This window comes from Diabrotica virgifera, chromosome 2, assembly GCF_917563875.1.
Source record: "Diabrotica virgifera virgifera chromosome 2, PGI_DIABVI_V3a".
NCBI classification, from domain to species: domain Eukaryota; kingdom Metazoa; phylum Arthropoda; class Insecta; order Coleoptera; family Chrysomelidae; genus Diabrotica; species Diabrotica virgifera.
The window spans coordinates 35,708,518-35,729,897 of NC_065444.1; the positions used below are offsets into that span (position 1 = coordinate 35,708,518).

The 21,380-nt window shown below is 33.6% G+C and overlaps 1 protein-coding gene and 1 non-coding gene across 3 annotated transcripts in view; one reads left to right on the forward strand and one right to left on the reverse strand.

The window, feature by feature from the left end:
- Positions 1-5,462: 5,462 nt before the first annotated feature.
- On the reverse strand, positions 5,463-5,534 carry Trnaa-ugc (transfer RNA alanine (anticodon UGC)). The gene has a single exon. It is a non-coding gene; the product is annotated as a tRNA-Ala (tRNA).
- Positions 5,535-5,691: 157 nt separating this feature from the next.
- The window catches only part of LOC114327428 (pre-piRNA 3'-exonuclease trimmer), a 66,508-nt gene continuing 50,819 nt past the window's right edge, over positions 5,692-21,380 (forward strand). For both annotated transcript variants that reach the window (XM_050642535.1, XM_050642536.1), the window contains exons 1-4: positions 5,692-5,973; positions 6,036-6,270; positions 9,505-10,395; positions 12,381-12,467. In XM_050642535.1, the coding sequence (XP_050498492.1) occupies positions 5,768-5,973; positions 6,036-6,270; positions 9,505-10,395; positions 12,381-12,467 (1,419 nt within the window). In that variant the 5' untranslated portion in view covers positions 5,692-5,767. The remainder of the gene's footprint in view (positions 5,974-6,035; positions 6,271-9,504; positions 10,396-12,380; positions 12,468-21,380) is intronic.

The window sequence follows — 21,380 nt, forward strand, 5'->3', positions numbered from 1 at the left end:
TATTATTCGTAAGTCCCTTTTGTCTATGTTTTTTGTCTTTAGAATTTGGACTAATTTTTCATGTCTTACTTTGTCAAAAGCCTTCTCAAAATCAACATAACAAACATGCACATCCACATTCATGTCCATGCATCTTTGAGCTAACACATTAAAAGCAAATAACGCCTCTCTGGTTCCTATTCCGTTTCTGAACCCAAACTGACTATCATCTATTCCTTCTTCTAGTTTTTTGTTTATACGGCCATGTATTATTTTCAAGAATAATTTGAGAATGTGACTTATTAATGATATTGTTCTGTATTCACTGCAATCTTTAGCGTTTGTATTTTTAGGGATAGCACAAAAGGTTGAGAGTAACCATTGTTTTGGTATGTTTCCTGTTTTGTACACTGTGTTAAACAAGTCTACGATAATGTCTAAGGTTTCATCATTTATACATTTTAAGCTTTCTACTGGGATTTGGTCTGGACCTACTGCTTTACCATTTTTGCTGTTTTTTAATGCCGATTTAATTTCTTCTTTTAATATCTTCAAAACCGTATCATTTTCTACTTCGACTTCCATCTGCTCTGTTCTATTGTCTTTGAACAATTCATTTATGTATTCTGTCCATCTCTTTAATTTTTCGTTAGTACTCAACACAAGTTTCCCATCTGTATCTTTTAGTATTCCCGGTTTTCTTTTTCTGTTGATCTGCGTTAATTCCTTAATTTTTTTATGTGTGTTAAAATTATCATGTCTTTTCTGGTGTTCTTCTATTTCTGCGCATTGTTCTTTTAACCACTGTTCTTTAGCCTGTTTAATTTTGGATTTTATTTGTTTATCCACATTTTTGTACATCTGATTATCTTTGTTTTTATGCTGACGTCTTTCTTCCATTAAATCTAAGATTTCCTCCGTCATCCATTGTTTCTTTTTGTATCTGGTTGGTGTAAGAATTTCTTTTTGACATTTATCTATTTCTGTCTTTATTAATAACCATTTTGTCTCTGTTTCAGTATTTTGTTGGATTTGTTCTTTAACATTCATTAAACGGTTATTAATTTCATCTGTCAGGCGTTGTTTTATGAGTGGGTTTCTTAGTTTACTTGTATCGATTTTTACATCTGTTGTTCTGCGTTTTATTATTTTCATTTTGAGCCTAATTTTGGTCACTACTGGATTGTGATCTGATCCTATGTCGGCACCTGGATAGGTTTTTGAAGATATAATTGCGTTCTTGTATCTTTGTCTAATCAATACATAATCTATTTGGTTTCTTACAATTCTCCCTTCTTGATCTGCTGGTGACTTCCAGGTATATAGTCTTCTCTTTGGCATTTTAAACAATGTATTAGTTATGACAAAATTATTGTTTTGGCAAAATTCGATAAGCCTGTCACCTCTTTCGTTTCTGTTGCCCAGACCATATCCTCCTGTACATTCTTCTACTTTTTCGTCTCCAACCAGTGTTCGTCAGTGTTTGTAGTCCATATATTTCACTGAAACTGCTTGTCCTGTTTACTAGTTGTTGCGGTGTCGTCTGCATGTCTTATGCCGCGTCCTCACTGATAATAATTTGCGTCGAACCAGGTGTTCGTCGCAAATATTTGCGCGCTCGAAGTAAATTGTGCTAATTTAGACGTGTTGCCCACATGCCCACGCTCCATCAGTTGTCGATTTTTAGCTGTGTCCTCACTGGTAAAAATTTGCGACGGAAATTCTTGCGACGAACCATTATAGTCGGAGAGATAGAAGCGGATTTTGTGCGTGATAAGTAATATGAAAAAACTATACGGGGATATGTTGAATTAGTTGTGTACATGACTTTCACCAACGGCCGGAAACCAGAGTTGGGGCCGAGGGTAGTTATAAGGGGTCAAAGTCGCGGATTTTATTATTTTTTTTATGACGCTCATGATCGAGATAGTGCACCAAAATTTGGGAATAAGTAGGTCATGATGTAACTAAGTAAAATCTCTAGGGGCGGAACGCTGGGTGGCCGACAAAGGGGTGGGGGTAGGGGTGAATATAAAAAATATAAAGGGTTTTTTGCGACGTTAATGATTGAGATAGTGGACCAAAATTTGGGAATAAGTAGATCATGATATTACTAAGTAAAATCCCCAGAGCCGGAAACCAGAGTTGGGGATGAGGGTAGTTATAAGGGGTCAAATCGACGTTTTTATTATTTTTTTTGTGACGCTCATGATCGAGAGAGTGCACCAAAATTTGGGAATAAGTAGGTCATGACGTAACTAAGTAAAATCTCCAGGGGTGGCACTCTGCGTGGCCGACAAAGGGGTGGGGCAAGGGTGAATACAAAAAATATAAGGGGTTTTTTTGCGACGTTCGTGATTGACAGAGTGTACCAAAATTTGGGAATAAGTAGACCATGACATAACTAAGTAAAATCCTCAGAGCCAGAAACCAGAGTTGGGCATAATGGAGTTATAAGGGGTCAAAATCGCCGTTTTTATTATTTTTTTGTGACGCTCATGATCGAGATAGTGCACCTCTGGGGATTTTAATTACTTATGTCATGGTCTACTTATAACCAAATTTTGGTGCACTATCTCAATCACGAACGCCGCAAAAAACCCGTTATATTTTTTATATTCACCCCTACCCCCACCCCTTTGTCAGCCACGCAGCGTTAAGCCCCTAGAGATTTTACTTAGGTACGTCATGACCTACTTATTCCCAAACTTTGGTGCACTATCTCGATCATGAGCGTTATAAAAAAAAATAATAAAATCCGCGATTTTGACCCCTTATAACTACCCTCGGCCCCAACTCTGGTTTCCGGCCGTTGGTGAAAGTCATGTACACAACTAATTCAACATATCCCCGTATAGTTTTTCCATATTACTTATCACGCACAAAATTCGCTCCCAGCTCTTAAACTATTAGTTCAATACGCACGAAAAATTTATCAATGAGGACGCGGTATTTTATTGTTAATAGTTATTACGTTAATTATTATTCCTTCACATTAAGCTAGTAATGTATGCGTATCTTCAAAAATGGATTCACTATATGCATTGAATTGATTGAATAGTTTCAATTTCTGATTTCAATTTCTGTACTGTGTTCATTATTATTACAACTTTTAAAATAATACACAATAAAGTGTGTTATTATTCTTAATGTCTATTCTTTTGTCTTTGGAATTTAAACTAACTTTGTCAAATGCTTTTTAAAAATCAAAGAAGTTCGTTAGCTACCTGTCGGGGACGCTGTCCATGGGCACAGTGACAAGAGCCGGGACTTCAACGGGATTGCTTCAGCGCATTTTATTTTGTATCAAAATTCAAAAGTTACCCTCAATCAAAATTAATGGACATTAGTTGAACGGTTCATATATTTTTTAATTGCTTCTTTTACGCAATCCCTGCGCTAGCGTATAAGATGCCCGTCTGCAAACTTAGCATAGGCTCCCTTCGATTTTTTTAAAAAATTTTTGTATAACAACAGCAGAAAAAAGCTTATTTTGGCGCCCCCGAATAGGGGGGCTCGTCTAGAGCATCCCTTGCAGGCCCGTTATCGCCGGCCCTCAATATTCCATTTCTATGTATCGTTAAATGGTAATATATGACATAGGATAATGATTATTATAGTTTAAACGGCATTAAAAGTTTATGAAATTATTTATTGTCTAAAGAAATGCCTGTTTGTGTTAATATATAGGTACCTAGTTAATACACGTCATTTACTTCCTCATACAATTTTCTTATCCCGCAGGGACCGCAGACGTTCGGAAACAATTAGCGTCTCTTTGCAAAGACAATGACGTCGACTTTGCAAAGTAACAAGACACTTACTCAACACACACACTACACATTACTCCCCTGACTTAGTGATAAGTTATACAATTACGTGGCTAAAGGTTCTAGTTCTAAACCAAAGCCAGAATCAGAGAAAAAAAAATTTCTTATCTGTAATATACTTACGTATAATAAAATATACAGGGTGTAGCAAAAATACAAGTCATAAATGTAATCACATATTTTGGGACCAAAAATAGTTCGATTGAACCTAACTTACCTTAGTACAAATGTGCACATAAAAAAAGTTACAGCCCTTTGAAGTTACAAAATGAAAATCGATTTTTTCCAATATATCGAAAACTATTAGAGATTTTTTATTGAAAATGGGCATGTGGCATTCTTATGGTAGTAGTATCTTAAGTAAAAATTATAGTGCAATTTGAACACCCCATAAAAATTGTATGGGGGTTTTGTTCATTTAAACCCCCCCAAACTTTTGTGTACGTTCCAATTTAATTATTATTGTAGTACCATTAGTTAAACACCATATTTTAAAAACTTTTTTGCCTCTCAGTACTTTTACGGAAAGTCAGTTTTTATCGAGATATTTAGAATATTTGTCAAACCCACCACATATTTGTATATGGTTAAGTACGATTATGGAGACTTGGTAATAATATGAAAATTTATTTATGATTTATATTTTTAGGTAGATTTTGAACCATATTGAAAAAGAAGCCACATCTCGATAAAAGATGCCTTATCGAAAAAATACAAAGAGACAAAAAAGTTTTAAAAACACTGTGTTTAACTAATGGTACTGCAGTAATAGTTTAATTGGAACGTACACAAACATTTGGGGCGTTTAAAGGAACAAAACCCCCATAAATTTTTTATGTAAACATATTAAAAAAGAAGCCGCAACTCGATAAAAACTGCCTTATTGAAAAAATACCAAGAGGAAAAGAGTTTTAGTAATATTGAATGTAACTAATGGTACCACAATAATAATTTAATTGGAACGTCCACAAAAGTTTAAGGGGGTGTTCTTACAAAACCCCATAAAATTTTTATGGGGTGCACAAAGTTCACTATAATTTTTCTTTAAGATGCTCCTGCCATAAGAATGCCACGTGTCCATTTTCAATAAAAAATCTCTACTAGTTTCCGATATATTCGAAAAAATCGATTTTCATTTTGTAATTTCAAAGGGCTGTAACTTTTTTTATGTGCATATTTGTACTAAGGTAAGTTAGGTTCAATCGAACTATTTCTGTTCCCAGAATATGTGATTTCATTTATGACCTGTATTTTTGTTACACCCTGTATAGTAGGTAAGTATAATATATTTTTTTGGTCTTTTATAACTTTGTTATAAAGGTTTTGTTTTGTTGATTTTATTGTCTTCTTCTTCTTTAAGTGAAAATCTCCCAATTGGATATTGAATATCATCATCACTATCATCTTTACTCCATCTACCGCTGTTCAGAAGTCCCTTAAATTTTTGAACTATGACCTACTCCTTCTTCCTATTCTCCTTCCTCCTCTTATATTTTCGTGTATTATCAAATGATATTTTTTGTAAATTATCTTAAAGAAGCCTAATTAAAATAGTGAATTAAAAATATGCAATAAATAATACAAAATGTTAAAAATACCCTAACTTGAAACTTAAAACAATTTATATTGGAACAATAAAAACAAAAAAAGTTTTGGAGATGCCGGGGATCGAACCCGGGGCCTTTCACATGCAAAGCGAACGCTCTACCACTGAGCTACATCCCCACATGATTACTATGATTTGACATTATTAGAGGTTCTAAGGAATACGACATTAGAAAATCTTATCTTTTAGATTTTAGAATAATTTTGCATAATTTTGTTCTAATATAGGATAAATGAAAATTTATGTAGTTCTACCCAAAACACAGAATAGTGCACAAAATATCAATCAATCCAAAAAAAGTTGTTTTAAAAGTGATTAGGATATTTAGTTTTTTCAATGTTGGTATCGTTCCATGTTTAACATAATCGGAGTTTTGTGTTTTGTGATTGTTGTGATTAAAATAAACATAACCTTAAAATATTTAAAAATGACGGAAATAAATAATAAAAATTTTGAACAACACTTTCCAGAAATAAGAAAAGCTTTGGAACAAGCAAAGTTTGTGAGTGTGGATTTAGAATTCAGTGCTCTTTATCCATTAAAAGAATATAGTCCAAGGTAGTCCAACTACAATTCAAATTAAAATTTTTTCTAATGTTTATTATTTATTAATATTTTAGTTTATTTGATACACCCAATGAAAGATATCAAAAAATTAGAAAAAATGTGAAGTTGGTGGTGCCTATACAAGTTGGTTTAACAGCTTTTTCGTTTAATCCGGATACAAATAGTTATCTAGGTACCATTTATAATTTTTATATTATTCCAGCTTCATTTCCTTTTATAAGGAAGAATTGCTTATTCCAGTCGGACACTCTGAGTTTTTTGAAATTCTTTGAATTTGATTTTAATAAGGTAGGCCTTAGCAGATCTGGAGCTCGGAAATAAACTACACTGTCATTTCGAGCAACCGTGTTTAGTCTGTGTTTGCAACAAAGTTTAGAGTACTTAGGATGTTAATAAAAAGTCTGATATATCCCATAATTGGTTGAAAGACAATATGACCATATTTTAATGATAATATAATAACCAATTTGTACAATCCAACTAATAAAATATGTGGATTAAAGGAACTTTGTCGACATGGTGTTGTTTTGAATAAGTGTAGTGTAGTTTACCTCTGAGGTCCAGAAATAGAATGTATTAAAAGTATTTATAAACTATGCACAATAAATAATAATAGTACTAAGGCAAAGCCGAAGTCTGTTGCCAAGCAAGCAGTAAATTTTTATTGCTAGCAGAAGTCTGTTGCTAAGCTTTATTAGTGATAATAATATTAATTTATGTAACAAGTTCCAAACGTGATATTTTACAGGGCAACAACTAACATGGATACCCACAGAGAAAGCTACAGATACCTGAGGAAAGGAATGCCAAACATATAAACCTTTTCAAAAAAATAGTCAGGATTCATCATCATCATCAGTGGTGTTACAGCTCTTTATGAGCCAAAGCCTTCTTCAGAACAATCCTCCATTCGCCCCTGTCTGTGGCAACTCTTCTCCATGCTCCAATTCCAATAGATTTTAAATCAGTTTCTATGTTGTCTTGGTACCTAAGTCTAGGTCTTCCTCTTGTTCCTTGTCCTATCGGCCCTCTTCGGTCAAAAACTTTTCTGACTATGGCATCTTCCTCTCGTCTGATTACATGACCTATCCATCTAAGGCATGTTACCTTAATGAATTTTATAACGTCAGGTTCTCCAAAACTTCTATACAACTCAAAGTTGTCGCCTGCGCCACAAACCTTGTTCTTTTATGCCTCCATATACAGTCGGAAAAATGAAAGAATACCCATGAACGAACATATAAAACACGCTGTATTTTCCTGTCACCGTGTCACAAAGAAAATTGTCCAGTGCAAGTACATGTAACAATAATTATTACATGTACTTGCGCTGCCCATTTTTTTGTGTGACACAGTGACAGGAAAATACAGCGTGTTTTATATGTTCGTTCATGGGTATTCTTTCATTTTTCCAACTTTATTCATCTTAATATTTTTCTCTCAAAACGTTTGAGCAGTTCTTGGTCATTCTGTGTAAATGACTAAGTTTCTGAACCATATGTTAGCACTGGACTTATTAGTGTTTTGTATACAGTCAATTTAATTTTTCTAGGTATTTTTGAGGCCCTGTCTTCTTAAGTCATAGTAACACTTATTGGCGAGCATTCTTCTTTTAATTTCTTCACTGACATTGTTATCTTAAGTTAGCAGCGAGCCTAAGTATATGAAGGTGTCGACACCTTCCAGTTCTAGGTCATCAATTATTATTCTTGTAGGTGTCGGGTTTTTTAGGTTAATATTACTGATATTACTATCTTGGGGGCCACCTCTTTTTTCTTAGCTCCACATGTCCATCACAGACACTAATAATATTTAAACTCCAATGTTATATTCATACTTTCTTTCCCTCGGCTCCTTACCGCTCCTAGGTAAGAGCCGACAACTTCTACGACCAATCTAGGCTGCGCAATGCACTCCTAAGTTTCGTTCGCTAACTGAACACGTACGGGAGTGTCTTGACGAAGACGGGTGGTTTTAGTTGGTAGGCAGGGTAACAGGAGGGCATCCGTTTGCAGGATCTCCCTACACGGGGGAAAATGGACTCTGATGTTTTCCTCTATTCTGAATCCAACACACGCCAAGTATGGTACGGTGTTTAGAACATTTCCACCCAAATCCAAAAAAAAAAGGTGTCGGGTTGCTTGACCTAGTGCAACACATATATTTGGTCTTTTGAACATTTACATTTAGTCCTGTTCCCTGTGCAGATGCTCTTAACAACCGGAAATGCTTCAGTAAGAGATTCTGTGGACCTACCTATGATGTCAGGTAGCTTCCTTTCCTTTCCTCAGGTAGCTTGTAGTTTCCTCTGTGGGTATTGTTAGTTGTTGCCTTGGAAACCATCAGGTCTTCTAACAGTTTCCAACATTGCTCGCATTACTTTTGTAGCGATCCTTTTCCCAAGCTAATTTTTTCATTTTCGTACTTGACTGTACCATACTGATGATAACCAAATAATCAGTTATGGTTACCATAGGTTATGGGCAACCATAAATATGGCAACCATATTTATGGCTGCCTTCCATCTGATATACCATTTATTTTTCCTTTTTTGGAGATATGCCAATTTCTTTTACCTTTTTTACTATTCACTTGCATTCATCTTCACTATGTTTTTTAAATGATTTATATGTTTGGCATTCCTTTCCTCAGGTAGCTGTAGCTTCCTTTGTGGGTATTGTTAGTCGTTGCCCTGGAAACTATCAGGGACAATCAGGGTTTTCTAATATGTGGCACTGCAGCTCAATTCGTCAAACCTATGTTTGAATTAGTAGCAATAGAGTGTTATAACGTTATTTCAGCTTCCCTGCTTCATAAGACACTCAGGCTGATACAAACTCAAACACAGGACGGCCAGTGAAGATCTCCTGCTTATTTACCATATCAAGTGGTTCCAGTACAATCAGCATCACAAGAGTGTACAGAGGTACCATCAAAAAAGGAGCGTACAGAAGTATTATCAAGGTGCAAAAGTTTACATATTTCAGCAAAAGCTGTGCTATCGCTTCACAGTTTATGATTTTGAGTTATTGCGGAAAGACGATTTGCTAAAAACCATTGGAATAAATTACCCTCTGTGATCTTAAAATCCATTTCATTGATTTGGGAAGGTAATAACTGTTTTAGTATGTAGTGTCATCAGCAAACGTAACTGTGCTTATTGGGCCCTCCTGGGAAAATTCCAAATCATTGTGCTTGTCAAATAACTGTCTATATTATCAGCAATGAATAATAAACAGTTTCTTAGATCCCACGTTCTGCAATACACCAATTATTCGCAAAATTTAATTTTTCTTTAAATTTATATCGTACGCTTGTGTAAGTTGAACTAATATAAAGGATGTGCTAGTGGTACGTATATGGATACCTATTCATTAGCTATACTAGTACATGCGAAATGTTATAACTGCCTAAATTTGCATTAACTAGTATAAAAAACATATATGATTGTTTGATTTATTGTAGATAGTTTGGATACTTTCTTTAATTATTTTATGTCTATACATTCTGTTTTTCTTTCAGTTCGTTTATTCTGGAATTCCATATATGAATAAAGATGAAGAACAAGAAATAAGACAAAGATTTAAAAGCAACGACATTACAGATGTACAAAGTTTATTTAGACAAGAGTTGGAAACTATTTTTCACAATGAAGGAGAAAAAATTCGAAATTGGTATATGACTGCAAATATTGGAGAAACAATAACAATACCAGAATTTTACCAAGTTTCCAAAGATAGTGATGAATTTGTTTATTTTATTCATAAAACAATCAGAGAGCGGTTTAAGGGTGTCTGGAGTAGTGTAGAAAACGATGAATTTGTGTTAAAAAAAGTTACTATTGAAGAATCGATAAAATTAAATCAAGTTTGTAATTTAGAAGAAGAATGTATTAAAAACCTATTAGGATTCAGCAGGGTTTTTAGATATTTGGTGTCGTTGCAAAAGCCTCTAGTAGGACATAACTTAATGCAAGACCTTTTGTTAATGCTAGAATGTTTTGAAAAACCGCTGCCTTCGTCATACGAAAGTTTTAAAAAAACCATCAATGCACTATTTCCAAAAATATTCGATACCAAAACTATTTTATACAATATTAAAAAACAGGTACCTGAAGATAAAACGATCAATGATAAAAGCCTTAAAGACACATTCGAGTACTTCAAGGATGGAGTTGGGAGGCATTTGGCTCTCAATTCTCCTGCTATAGAAAATAACTGTAATGGTACCTATAAGTACCACGAAGCTGGCTGGGATTCGTTTTGTGCCGGATATATTTTTATAAGGATGGCGTATTTTAATTTGTACCAAAAATATCCAAAATCGAAAAGGTATATGAGTGGCGAGCTTATAGCTGGACTTGAATTCTGTCAAAATAAGGTCAATGTTATTCGAGGGGCTGTGTCTTCCATTGTGAGTATTTTATATTAAAAATGTGTAAACAAAAAAATATTGTTTATCACTATTACATGCTAATAGCATGACTAATCTACCAGAGTGCAGTCACTGAATGTTTTCACCTCCGATTTCGTTGAACCTCCATAGATTTTCATGAAAATTAGTGAGTAGTTAGAGGATACCTCAAGAAACAAAGGTGACATGATGCCAACTTGCGCTTTTACCCTGGGGGGTGGATGCTACCCCTTTTTGGGGGTGAAAATTATTTTATTAAAAATAATAACATAAATCGATAGAGGGACAAATTCCTAGCAAAATTTGTTATATAAAGTTATGAATATAAGTCAATACTTTTTGAATTATTAAAGATCAAAGATTTATTTTTTCGTAAAAAAATGCATGTTTTAAAGCTGTTTTTCACGTATAACTCAATAACTGTAAGTTTATACAAAAAAGTTATTATTACGAAAATTGAAGATAATAAAAAATTGAATACACACCTCGCTTAGAACTGAACGAATGTTAATTCAAAGTGAGTTATGGGTAATTGAATGTATATTTTTTTCGACGAGTACTCAAATCTAAGTATTCAAGTTAAAATAACGAGAAAACGATGCATTTTATAAAATATACCTGCTAAGCACTTGTCAAAAAATTTCAGAATACCTATCAAATGAGCTCCAGAGGGATTTACTTGCATCAAAATTAAGCAAGTTATGATGAAAATAAGAGAACCCTTTCGAATTGTTTACGAAAAAGTGAAAAATAAAACATATGTCATTCCCACAAAAATTAAAATGTATGGTAATCCTTACAAGAATTTCTTTATATTAGCATAAGTAATGATTTCAACAATTTTGACCGGTTTAGAATGCATATTTATGAAAAAAAGATATGATTTAAAAAATCAGAATTTTTAAAATCATCGTAATTTTCATTTTCTTTTGATAATAACTCCAAAAATACTCGATATACATTAAAAATGATATAATATAACAAAATTTTATTTTTTTCTGTACCAAATATTTTATGTTTTACTATTTCCATAGGGTAAAAAAATAATCGAGATGGAAACGTTTAAAACTTAAATTTTGCTGCGAAAACCATGTAACTAGGGCCATTTAACCTTCTATTTTTAAAAGAGTATGGGGTTTAAAAGATTAAGTTCAACGTGGTTTAATAGCTCTTGACATTAACTTTCAAATGGTTTTTAGGTGAATCTGATATCGTAAAAATTAACGGAGTTATTTAAAAAAAAACAATAACATTTTTTGGAAAAATTTTTAAAAGATAAATTTTGAAAAAATTTTGGAGCATAAATTTTAATGCTATCAACTTGCTCTGGGGCTTATTTGATAGATATTTCTAAGTACTTTGACAAATGTTTAATAAGTTTATATAAAATGCATCATTTTCCCGTTATTTAAGCTTGAATACTTATATTTGGGTAATCACCGAAAAAATATACATTCAACTACCTATAACTCACTTTTAGTTACCATTAAAAGATTTTTTTAGTAAGGAGTTTATTTATGTTTTTTTATTAGCTTTAATTTTGGTAATAATAATTTTTTTGTAAAAACTTATAATTTTTGAGTTATTTATAAAAAATTGGTCAAAAACATGCATTTTTCTCACGAAAAATTAAAATCTTTGATCTTTAATAACTCAAAAAGTTTTGATTTATTTTAATAACTTTATATAACAAATTTTGCTTAGAATTTGTTCCTCTATCGAATTATGGGGTTATTTTTAATAAAATAATTTTCATCCCAAGAAGGGATGGCATCCACCCCCAGGGTAGAAGCGAAAGTTGTCACAATGTCACCCTTGTTCCTTGAGATATCCTCTAACCACTCACCAATTTTCATGCAAATTGATGGAGGTTCAAATAAATCGGAGGTAATAGCTCATATCCACCTTCAGTGACTGCACTACTATATGTATGTATTTACTACTGCAAGTTCTTTTTCTACTATTTAAATATATTTTTTTCATAGCAATTAGATGGGGAAGATCCAGCATCGACCAGACCTCCGTATTTAGTTGTTGAGTCTTTAAAAAATGCTCCAATAAACATTCATCAGGTAAGAAAATGTATAAATAAAAAATAAAATCATTTTTTTAGTAAAATTTTGGCTTATTTCCAATTAAAAATAGTTAATTACAAAAATGCCACAAGAAAGTAGCTTCAGAACAACATTAAGAAAATGTATGTTACTAAAATATTATAATTCTCAGGAAATAATTTAAAAATGGATTAATTACTGGGCGATATCATCAAAATAGTCTTTCGATGAGAAGATAAACTTTTCTCTCTTTGTACTTTTTCGAAAAATGCTTCCTTTTCGAGTTATTTGCAATTTTTTGTTGAAAAAAAGGCCTTGTTTATGTAGTAATTTTTTGGATTTTTTTCTAAAAATCTACTAAATGAAATGCCATTCTACAAAAAGCTTTATAATCTTTAAACCTTCGAGTATAATATGATGGTACATATCATATTAAACTCTTGTGCTTTTTTGAGAATTTGTCATAGTGTGAAGATGTACATAATAGTTGCTTTCCCTTAAGTAAGCCTAAGCTCCATTCCTTAGGCATTTGCTATTCATACCAAATTTTACAAACTATTTTTTGCATCATCTTGGTGATCTCTCTCCACCGTGTTTAAATAAATCTGCTGGGATCCCATCACTTGCTGAGGATTTGAGGTTTTTTTTTTAAATTTTTTTAACGATATTTTCACTTCATCTACCGAGAGAGGTTCCAAAAGTTTCTCATTTCGGTACTCCACTTATTTGCTGATAGTAGGTTCCCTTTCCAACAACTCTCAAAAGTGTCTTAACCATCCTAACAGGATATCCCCTTTGTTGGTAAACATGTTGCTAACCTTTTCATTACAGAGGTTGCTTCTAGACTTGAAATCTTTTCTAATAATGTTTATTTGGTGATAGAACTTCCTTGTTTCTCGTTGACTCGTATGGGTTTCGAGCCTTTCTAATATATCGTCATCTGATTCCCGTTTTTTCTTCGGTGTATACGTCTCTCCTTAATCCTTAAGTTTTTGTACCGGGTGTCCCAATAAGAATGGCTCTCGGCCATATCTCGGGAACCGTTTATAGTAGAGCTTTGAAATAAAAAATTTTATAACAAAAGTTGCCTCAGGAAAAGCCTGGAAATTATTTTCATAATTATGGGACCACCGCTAGAGGGCGTAATTGAATATCAAAAATTAAAAAATCTAAATTTTACAAAATTTTCCTAATGAAGGGGCACTGGAAATCCAATCGTCGTATTTTTCATAAAATTCTACGCATATTTGATTTGACAAGTTTAGGTCTACCTTTAGAAATAAGAGGTGGGGGTGAGTGGGAACCTTGTTATGAAAAACTGGCTGTGAGTCCGGTTCTGCTTAATCAAATTTTGCAAGCTTGGTCTTGTTGAAGACAGATCTTTTTCGTCAATGTAAAAGTTATGATTTCGAACCAACTTACTGAGTAATATGCCAGCTAGAAGGCGTTATTTAATGTTTTTCAGAAATCTAGTGTTCCTTGGAAAATATTAAATACAAACATGCATTTTTAATACCATATTACAAAATTAGACAAAATTAGCAACAGAATAGCGAAAACCGCATGTTAATACCTTTTTTCTATCTCGAGATATCTTACAAAACGTGTAAATTTAAAAACATAACTGTTACTGTCACCGGTAAACGAAATTCATTAAAAGTAGTGTGCTATGGAAACAACAAAGAAACATTTTCCAGCTGTCAACGTATATTAGGTCTTTTCAACGCTTCTCATTTGTTTGGAGCCTCGTTCATATCTCGTATATTAATATTATACACGGATTATACGGCATATGACAGAGACTCGAAACAAATGAGAAGCGTTGAAAAGCCCTATTACAAAGAAATAAAAACAACTATTTAGTGATGACATAAACTTTCATTTTTTTGCCCATCATTTTCGTTGCAAACATTTACTCTTTCAAGAGTAGATTGAACAGCAGTCTCAATTTCTGCTCTCGATATGCTTTGAATGGCGTTTAGTATTCTCTGGATAATGTATTCTAGAGTAGTGTATGATGGGCAACAATTTGAATATTTAGGTCGTCACTAAGTAGTTCTTTTTGTTCTGTGTTAAATTTAATTTTAATAGTATTGTTTCTCTTTATATTGTTGTTTTAATTAATTATATTTTTATACGTTGACATCTGGAAAATGTTATTTTGTTTTATTCCACAACACACTACTTTTCATTAACTTAGTTTACCGGTGATAGTAACAGTTATGTATAAAATTTACACGTTTCTCGAGATATCTTGAGATAGAAAAAAGGTATCGACATGCGGTTTTCACTATTCTATTGCTAATTTAATCTAATTTTATAAAGTATGATTAAAAATGCATACTTGTATTTAATATTTTCCAAAGAAAACTAGATTTCTGAAAAAAATTAAATAACGCCTCCCAGCTGGCTTATTACTTATTAGGATGGTTCAAAATTATCACGCTTACATTGAAGAAAAAGATCTGTCTTCAACAAGAGCCAGTTTTCAAAATTTGATTTAGCAGAACCGGACTTACAGCCATTTTTTCATAACAAGGTTCCCACTCACCCCCACCTCTTATTTACAAAGGTAGAGTTAAACTTGTTAAATCAAATATGCGCATAATTTGATGAAGAATACAATAATCGGATTTCCAGTGCCCCTTCATTAGGAAAATTTTGTAAAATTTAGATTTTTTTATTTTTGATATTCAATTACGCCCTCTAGCGGTGGACCCACAATTATGAAAATAATTTCCAGGCTTTTCCTGAGGCAACTTTTGTTATAAATTTTTTTATTTCAAAGCTCTACTATAAACGGTTCCTGAGATATGGCCGAGAGCCATTCTTATTGGGACACCCGGTACATATCGATTGCTGTCGTAGTTGTCCGTTGTTGCATGGTTATAATGTTCTAAATGCCTCTTCTAATCTGCTAAGTTCTTTGCAATCTTGGTAAAACCAGTCGTTTCTTTCTTACGTTAGGGCTATTTCTAATTTATAACATCGTGTAAACCTCTTAGTTGGACCAAAATGTCTTAATGCTACCAGAGCTAACTTACCAAATTGCACTAGTTTTGCGCATTAGTTTTAGATCTGATTAATTTGAAGAAACTATATCATCGACACGAGTCAAAGTCTAGGTCAAGGCCCAGTCAACTTTTTTAGACTAACAATGAAACAATTTTTTTATTTAAAACTTTATTTTTATACCCCGACATATTTTTTATTTCATAATTTACGGCATCTCTGCGATACGTAAGTATAAGATTTAGAGGTCGCGATGTCACATAGTGTGTGTTTGTCGTCTTCCAAAAATTATTTTATCTATTAATATACTGGTGCCGGCCCACGGAGGTTTTGCTAAGTTAAATTTAAAATACATATTTCTCTATCACAATACATTTGCGAATTTATATCTAAAGACGTATTTTATAGCCGACAGCTTTTGTTCGACATAATTAACTATTTTAAGCCCTTTCAGTTTTAAATAGTCTACAGTCACATTATGCAAATCAACTCCGCATATATCCATCCGTACATAGCCAAAATAAAAACGTTGCTCTCCCAAGTGTAAGAGAGTAAAAATCTGATTTTTGTTTGGGTAAAAGCACACTCAACTATCACATACAACAATATAGTACCTACGTTCTTTAAAGGTAAAATATTGCAAGACTTCTAAATTTTAAAGAACCGTTTGGATTGACATGCAATTTGGCATACACATAGCTAACAAGTCAAAGAAAAAAGTGATATTGTGCCGATTTGTGCTGTTGCCCTAAGGGTGAGTTTCAACCCTTTTTGGGGGTGAAAAATATATTTTCGAAATAAGTCCGGAGATGGATAAAATGACTAATTCTAAGCAACTTTTGCTCTATAAAGTTTTTTTACTCTATAAAGTTAATACTTTTCGACTTATTTGCGAGTGAATATGTTCATTTTTCTACAAAATAACCACGTTTCAGACGGTTTTTCGCAAATAACTCAAAAAGTGAGTATTTGGTCTAAAAAAAATTCTTATCAAAAATCTATCACGTAAAAAAGTGAAAAACATGGTGTATATATTAGGTCACTATACCTAGTAGAAGCAGAGTTATAGCCAATGAAAAATAGGTTCATATTCGTCAAATTCTAAATCGAATATTTTAACGTGCCATAACCAAAAAACCTGTCCTAATCCCAAAATGCTTATTATGATTAATCTTCCCAAAAAAATACATTAAAAAAAGAGAAAACAGACTTAATAATTACTTCCTCTCTGGCTGCATGGACAAAACTTTTAAAAAGTTCCTTTCGCTCTATGTACAGGGTGTTTCATTAATAATTGTCCATATAGTAACTGGAGAAACCTTAGCACAAAATACGAAGATTTAACCTAAACCACTTAAATAAAATATGGTTCCTTACTGAGTTACAGGGTGTTTTATCTAAAAATTTAAAAACTATTTTTGCTCAGCATTTTAAAACTATTCGACGTATCCTTTTCATACTTGGCAGAAAGTGCGACTGACTACTATACACCCTACTAAATTATGATAAAAAACGTTTCTAGCTACTACCAGTGGCGTACGACAGGGGATGGTGAATGGTTGACCCTTCTCAAATTCTACGCCACTGGAGAAATGACTATTTTAGTGCCATTTTTAGAGTCTCCAATACTTTCTACGTAAATAATGTACTCTTCATTGGTAACGATAAAGTCATTAGTTTTCGAGATATTTGAAGTTAAATATGAAACGGCACAGTTATTTTGATTAATTTATGATATGATTCATATGATTAAAATTTAAAAATTATTTGTACCCAGTACTTTAAAACTATTTGGCGTATCCTTATCTGTTGTATTTTCATTTAAATTTGAATTAACTTATTTACACGAGGAAGGCAAATAGTCCCAACTCTAGTTATTTTGCCTTTTATCGCGATAGAAAAGAGGTTTGCTTTAATCGGTGTCAAAACTCCTTTAGAAAACAAAGAATCAGCCCCTATTTGAGATCGTAACATCAAAGATCGCACATTTTGGTCACTTCGAACGTGGATATTGTTTTTTTGAGGTGTTTTGATAGTCGGTTTTTTAAAGAATTTAAACTTTATTGTTTTTATAATTAATTGTTCATTAATTGTTGGGGTGACTTGTTTTTCCTCGTTTGTATACAATTGCTTGTTAACAATTAATTTTTGAGTATTATAAAAAAATTTGCATTTTGGAATAACGCCCAAAAAACATTGCGTACAGTTTTTGCTTTTTTTCTTGTGTAGCAGGTAATGTCAATTGGTTGACCTTGAATGAATTTACAGGTATTTAATAGGTACATAGAATTTTGTAAGTTTCGAATTTTAAAGTCGGTTTGCGGCCGCTTGATAAAAATTCTTGTTTTTTGATAAATTATTAAATTCAATTGTTTAGGTCATTAAACTTGTAAAATATTAGCTATTTGAATTTAATTATAGTTAAAATTGCGTTCTCTTTATGCCAGTGGCAGCTTGACCAGGGGATCGTTGATTATTTGTATTTTTAATTTTATCGTTGATTACGTTAAACAAATTTTTATTCTTTTTTCTCCATAATGGCTGATAAATTGAAAAAATATACGTTTCAAAGGAGAATGGCAATGAACGATTTAGAAACGTTATTGCGTTTATCCAATTCTTCTCTTACAGAGGTTCATAAGCAGTCGCTTTTCCGTGTTCGGTACTCAGAGTTAGACGATGTTTTGGAGAGTTTTAATAAAAATCATCAAAACATCGTTACAAATCTTTTGAACTCTGAACCTACGGATGCTCAATTAGATTCTGAGGACATTATTCGTTCCGAATTTTTAAATGATTATTATCAGATCAAGGCTAATTTCGCGGATCTCTTTGAAAATGATGATAATAGTAAAAAAAATGAGCAAAATATCGCCGCTTCGAATGCAGTACAACCTCCTAGTAATGTTCGCTTGCCGCAGTTAGAATTAGTTAAATTTTCCGGTGAGTTTACGTCAGCAATTACTTTTTTTGACTTGTTCGATGCGCTTGTGCACCGTAGACCTAACGTTGATGATACGGAAAAATTAACGTATTTGATTCAAAGTTTAGAAGGGCCTCCTTTAAGGTTAGCTAAATCCTTGCCTTTAGCTAGAGAAAATTATGTTAGGATTTATGATAAATTAAAAAATAGGTATTTAAATAAACGTTTGCGTGCAATGGCACATTGGTGCAAAATTGAAGAAGCTCCCGCAACTATGTTTAAGAATTCTGATAGTTATAGTAATATAATTGATACCTTTTCGGAAAATTTATCAGCTTTAGAAAATTTGGGTTATAAAATTTCGGATTTTGTGTTAGCTTACAAAATTCTCACCAAGCTTGACGAGGAGACTCACCAACGGTTTGAATTATTACATGGGTCTAGTGAAATGCCTACTTTTATTCAATTATCTGATTTCCTGGAAAGTCAATGCATTTCGTTTGACTCATCCTTGTTGTCGTCTTGTTCTCCCAAGGATTCTAATAGAAAAAATAAATCGCCTTCTAAACACAATGCAAATAAAAATGGTTCTAAAGTCAATAATCGCTATAGTTTTTTTTCGAAGCCTAATGCGACGACTTGTTTGTTATGTTCTGCCGATCACCATTTAAAAGATTGTTCTTTATTTTTAAATAAATCTCCTTATGAACGGTACAACGCTTGTAAAAGAATGCGTCTTTGTTTTAAATGTTTAGAAAAACACGATTCTCGTAGTTGTAGTGTCACCTCTCGTTGTGGTCATTGTAATTCATCCCACCATAGTCTTTTACATTTTAAAAAGTCTGAAAGTGCCACTCACGGCGCTACTTCTGTTGCTGCCGCTCCGACTACTGCTTCTTCTGATGCTCAGGTTAATACTGGAACATTGAGCTCACACGCTGCATCATTAGGTAGTGTTGCCTCAAAAAACTCGAGCGTTTTGTTAGCTACTGCTGTGGTAGAAATTATGGATGGTTGTGGATTGTATCAACCTGTTCGAGCTTTAATTGATGGGGGCAGCATGACCTCTTTTGTATCTCAGTCTTGTATTCGTCAGTTAGGTATTAGACATTCTTCTGCTACCTTATCGGTACAAGGTATTGGTGCTATAACAAGTACAGTGGTTGGTCGAGTTGATCTTCAGATAAAACGTGTGGATAGAGTGGATCCTATTTTTAATTGTGAGGCGTTTGTGTTGCCAAAAATTTGTGAGGACCTACCCGTTGTTAGTTTGGATGTTGGGCATTGGTCTTATATTGCTAATTTAAAGTTGGCAGATCCTCGGTTTCATCTAGCTGGTAAGGTGGACTTATTGCTTGGAGCTGATATCTTTTCTCAGTTATTATTAGAAGGTAAAGTTCAAACTCCTAGAGGTATGCCTGCTGCTCTTAATACCGTTTTTGGCTATGTCCTTATGGGTCCCTGTAGTTCGGTTCCTATGACATCTGCCACCTCGTTGTTTTGTCACGTGGATCAAATGGTTTCGTTGGAGGAGTCTGTAAAGCAGTTTTGGAGTTTAGAAACTGTTCCTGAAGTAGAATGTTCAGCTCCTGAAGATATTTTTTGTGAGAAAAATTTTGTTGAGAGTGTTTGTCGAGACGGCTCTGGTCGTTATACCGTTGCTCTACCTTTCAGGGAATTATCTCCTGTTTTTCCAGGAATGTTTGAGTTAGCTGTAAATCGTTTTCTTTCCTTAGAAAAAAGGCTTTTGAAAAATCCTAGTGTTTATCAGGAATATTGTACCTTTATGAAAGATTATTTGGATTTGCATCATATGGAGCTTGTGTCAGAAACTTCTCGTCCATTATCTTGTTACTATATTCCTCACCATGCTGTATTAAAACCTGATAGTTTGACTACCAAGTTGCGAGTTGTATTTAACGCTTCTGCTCGAATTGGAAATCAGAATTCTCTTAATCAGTGCTTGTTTACTGGAAAGAAACTACAACAAGATATTTTAACTATTTTATTGGGTTTTCGACTTCATAAATATGTCTTATCCACGGATATTAAGCAGATGTATAGGCAGATACGAGTTGATAAAAGTCATTGTGATTATCAGAGGATTGTTTTTAGATTCTCTTCTGATGAAGAGTTACAGGAATTTCGGTTATTAACAGTTACTTATGGTGTATCATCAGCTCCTTTTCTTGCTTTAAGGACTTTGTTGCAGCTGAGTGAAGATGAAGGTAGAGAGTTTCCCCTTGCCGCTGAAGTTTTGCGTACGAGTACTTATGTTGACGATATAGTGTGTGGTGGTGATACCTTAGAAATTGCGCTAGATCTTCGGAATGAGTTGATATCCTTGTTATCTCGAGGTCAGTTTGAATTGCGTAAGTGGTCGAGCAATGATATGCGATTATTAGAAGGTCTACCGGAGTCGCATATTGGTAAGAAACCTATTTCCTTTGATAATAATAGTTGTTCGTCACCTCTAAAAATCCTTGGACTTGTATGGAATGCACAGTTGGATTGTTTTTCTTTTGAAGTGACAGCTCTGGACAAATCTTGTACTAAGAGAAGTATGTTGTCTGAATTGGCCCGAGTGTTTGATCCTGTAGGGTTTCTAGCTCCCATGACTTTGTTCACGAAGCACCTTATCCAACGTTTATGGTTGTCCGGAATCGACTGGGATGACTCTCCTCCAGACTCAATTTGTAAAGTTTGGAACCAGTATAAGGAACAACTGTTATCCCTTGCACAGCTTGAAATACCTAGGTGCATGTTCGTGTCCAGGTATATTTGTTGTGAGGTACATGGGTTTTGTGGCAGTAGTGAAAAGGGTTATGCCGCTGTTATTTATTTGCGTTTTGTTCTACCAGATGGTCAGGTTTGTGTCTTTTTTGTTTGCGCGAAGTCAAAAGTGGCTCCCATAAGAACTGTAAGCATTCCACGTTTGGAGCTGTCCGCTGCAGTGCTACTATCTAAACTCATGCAGTTTGTAGTCAGAGTATTAG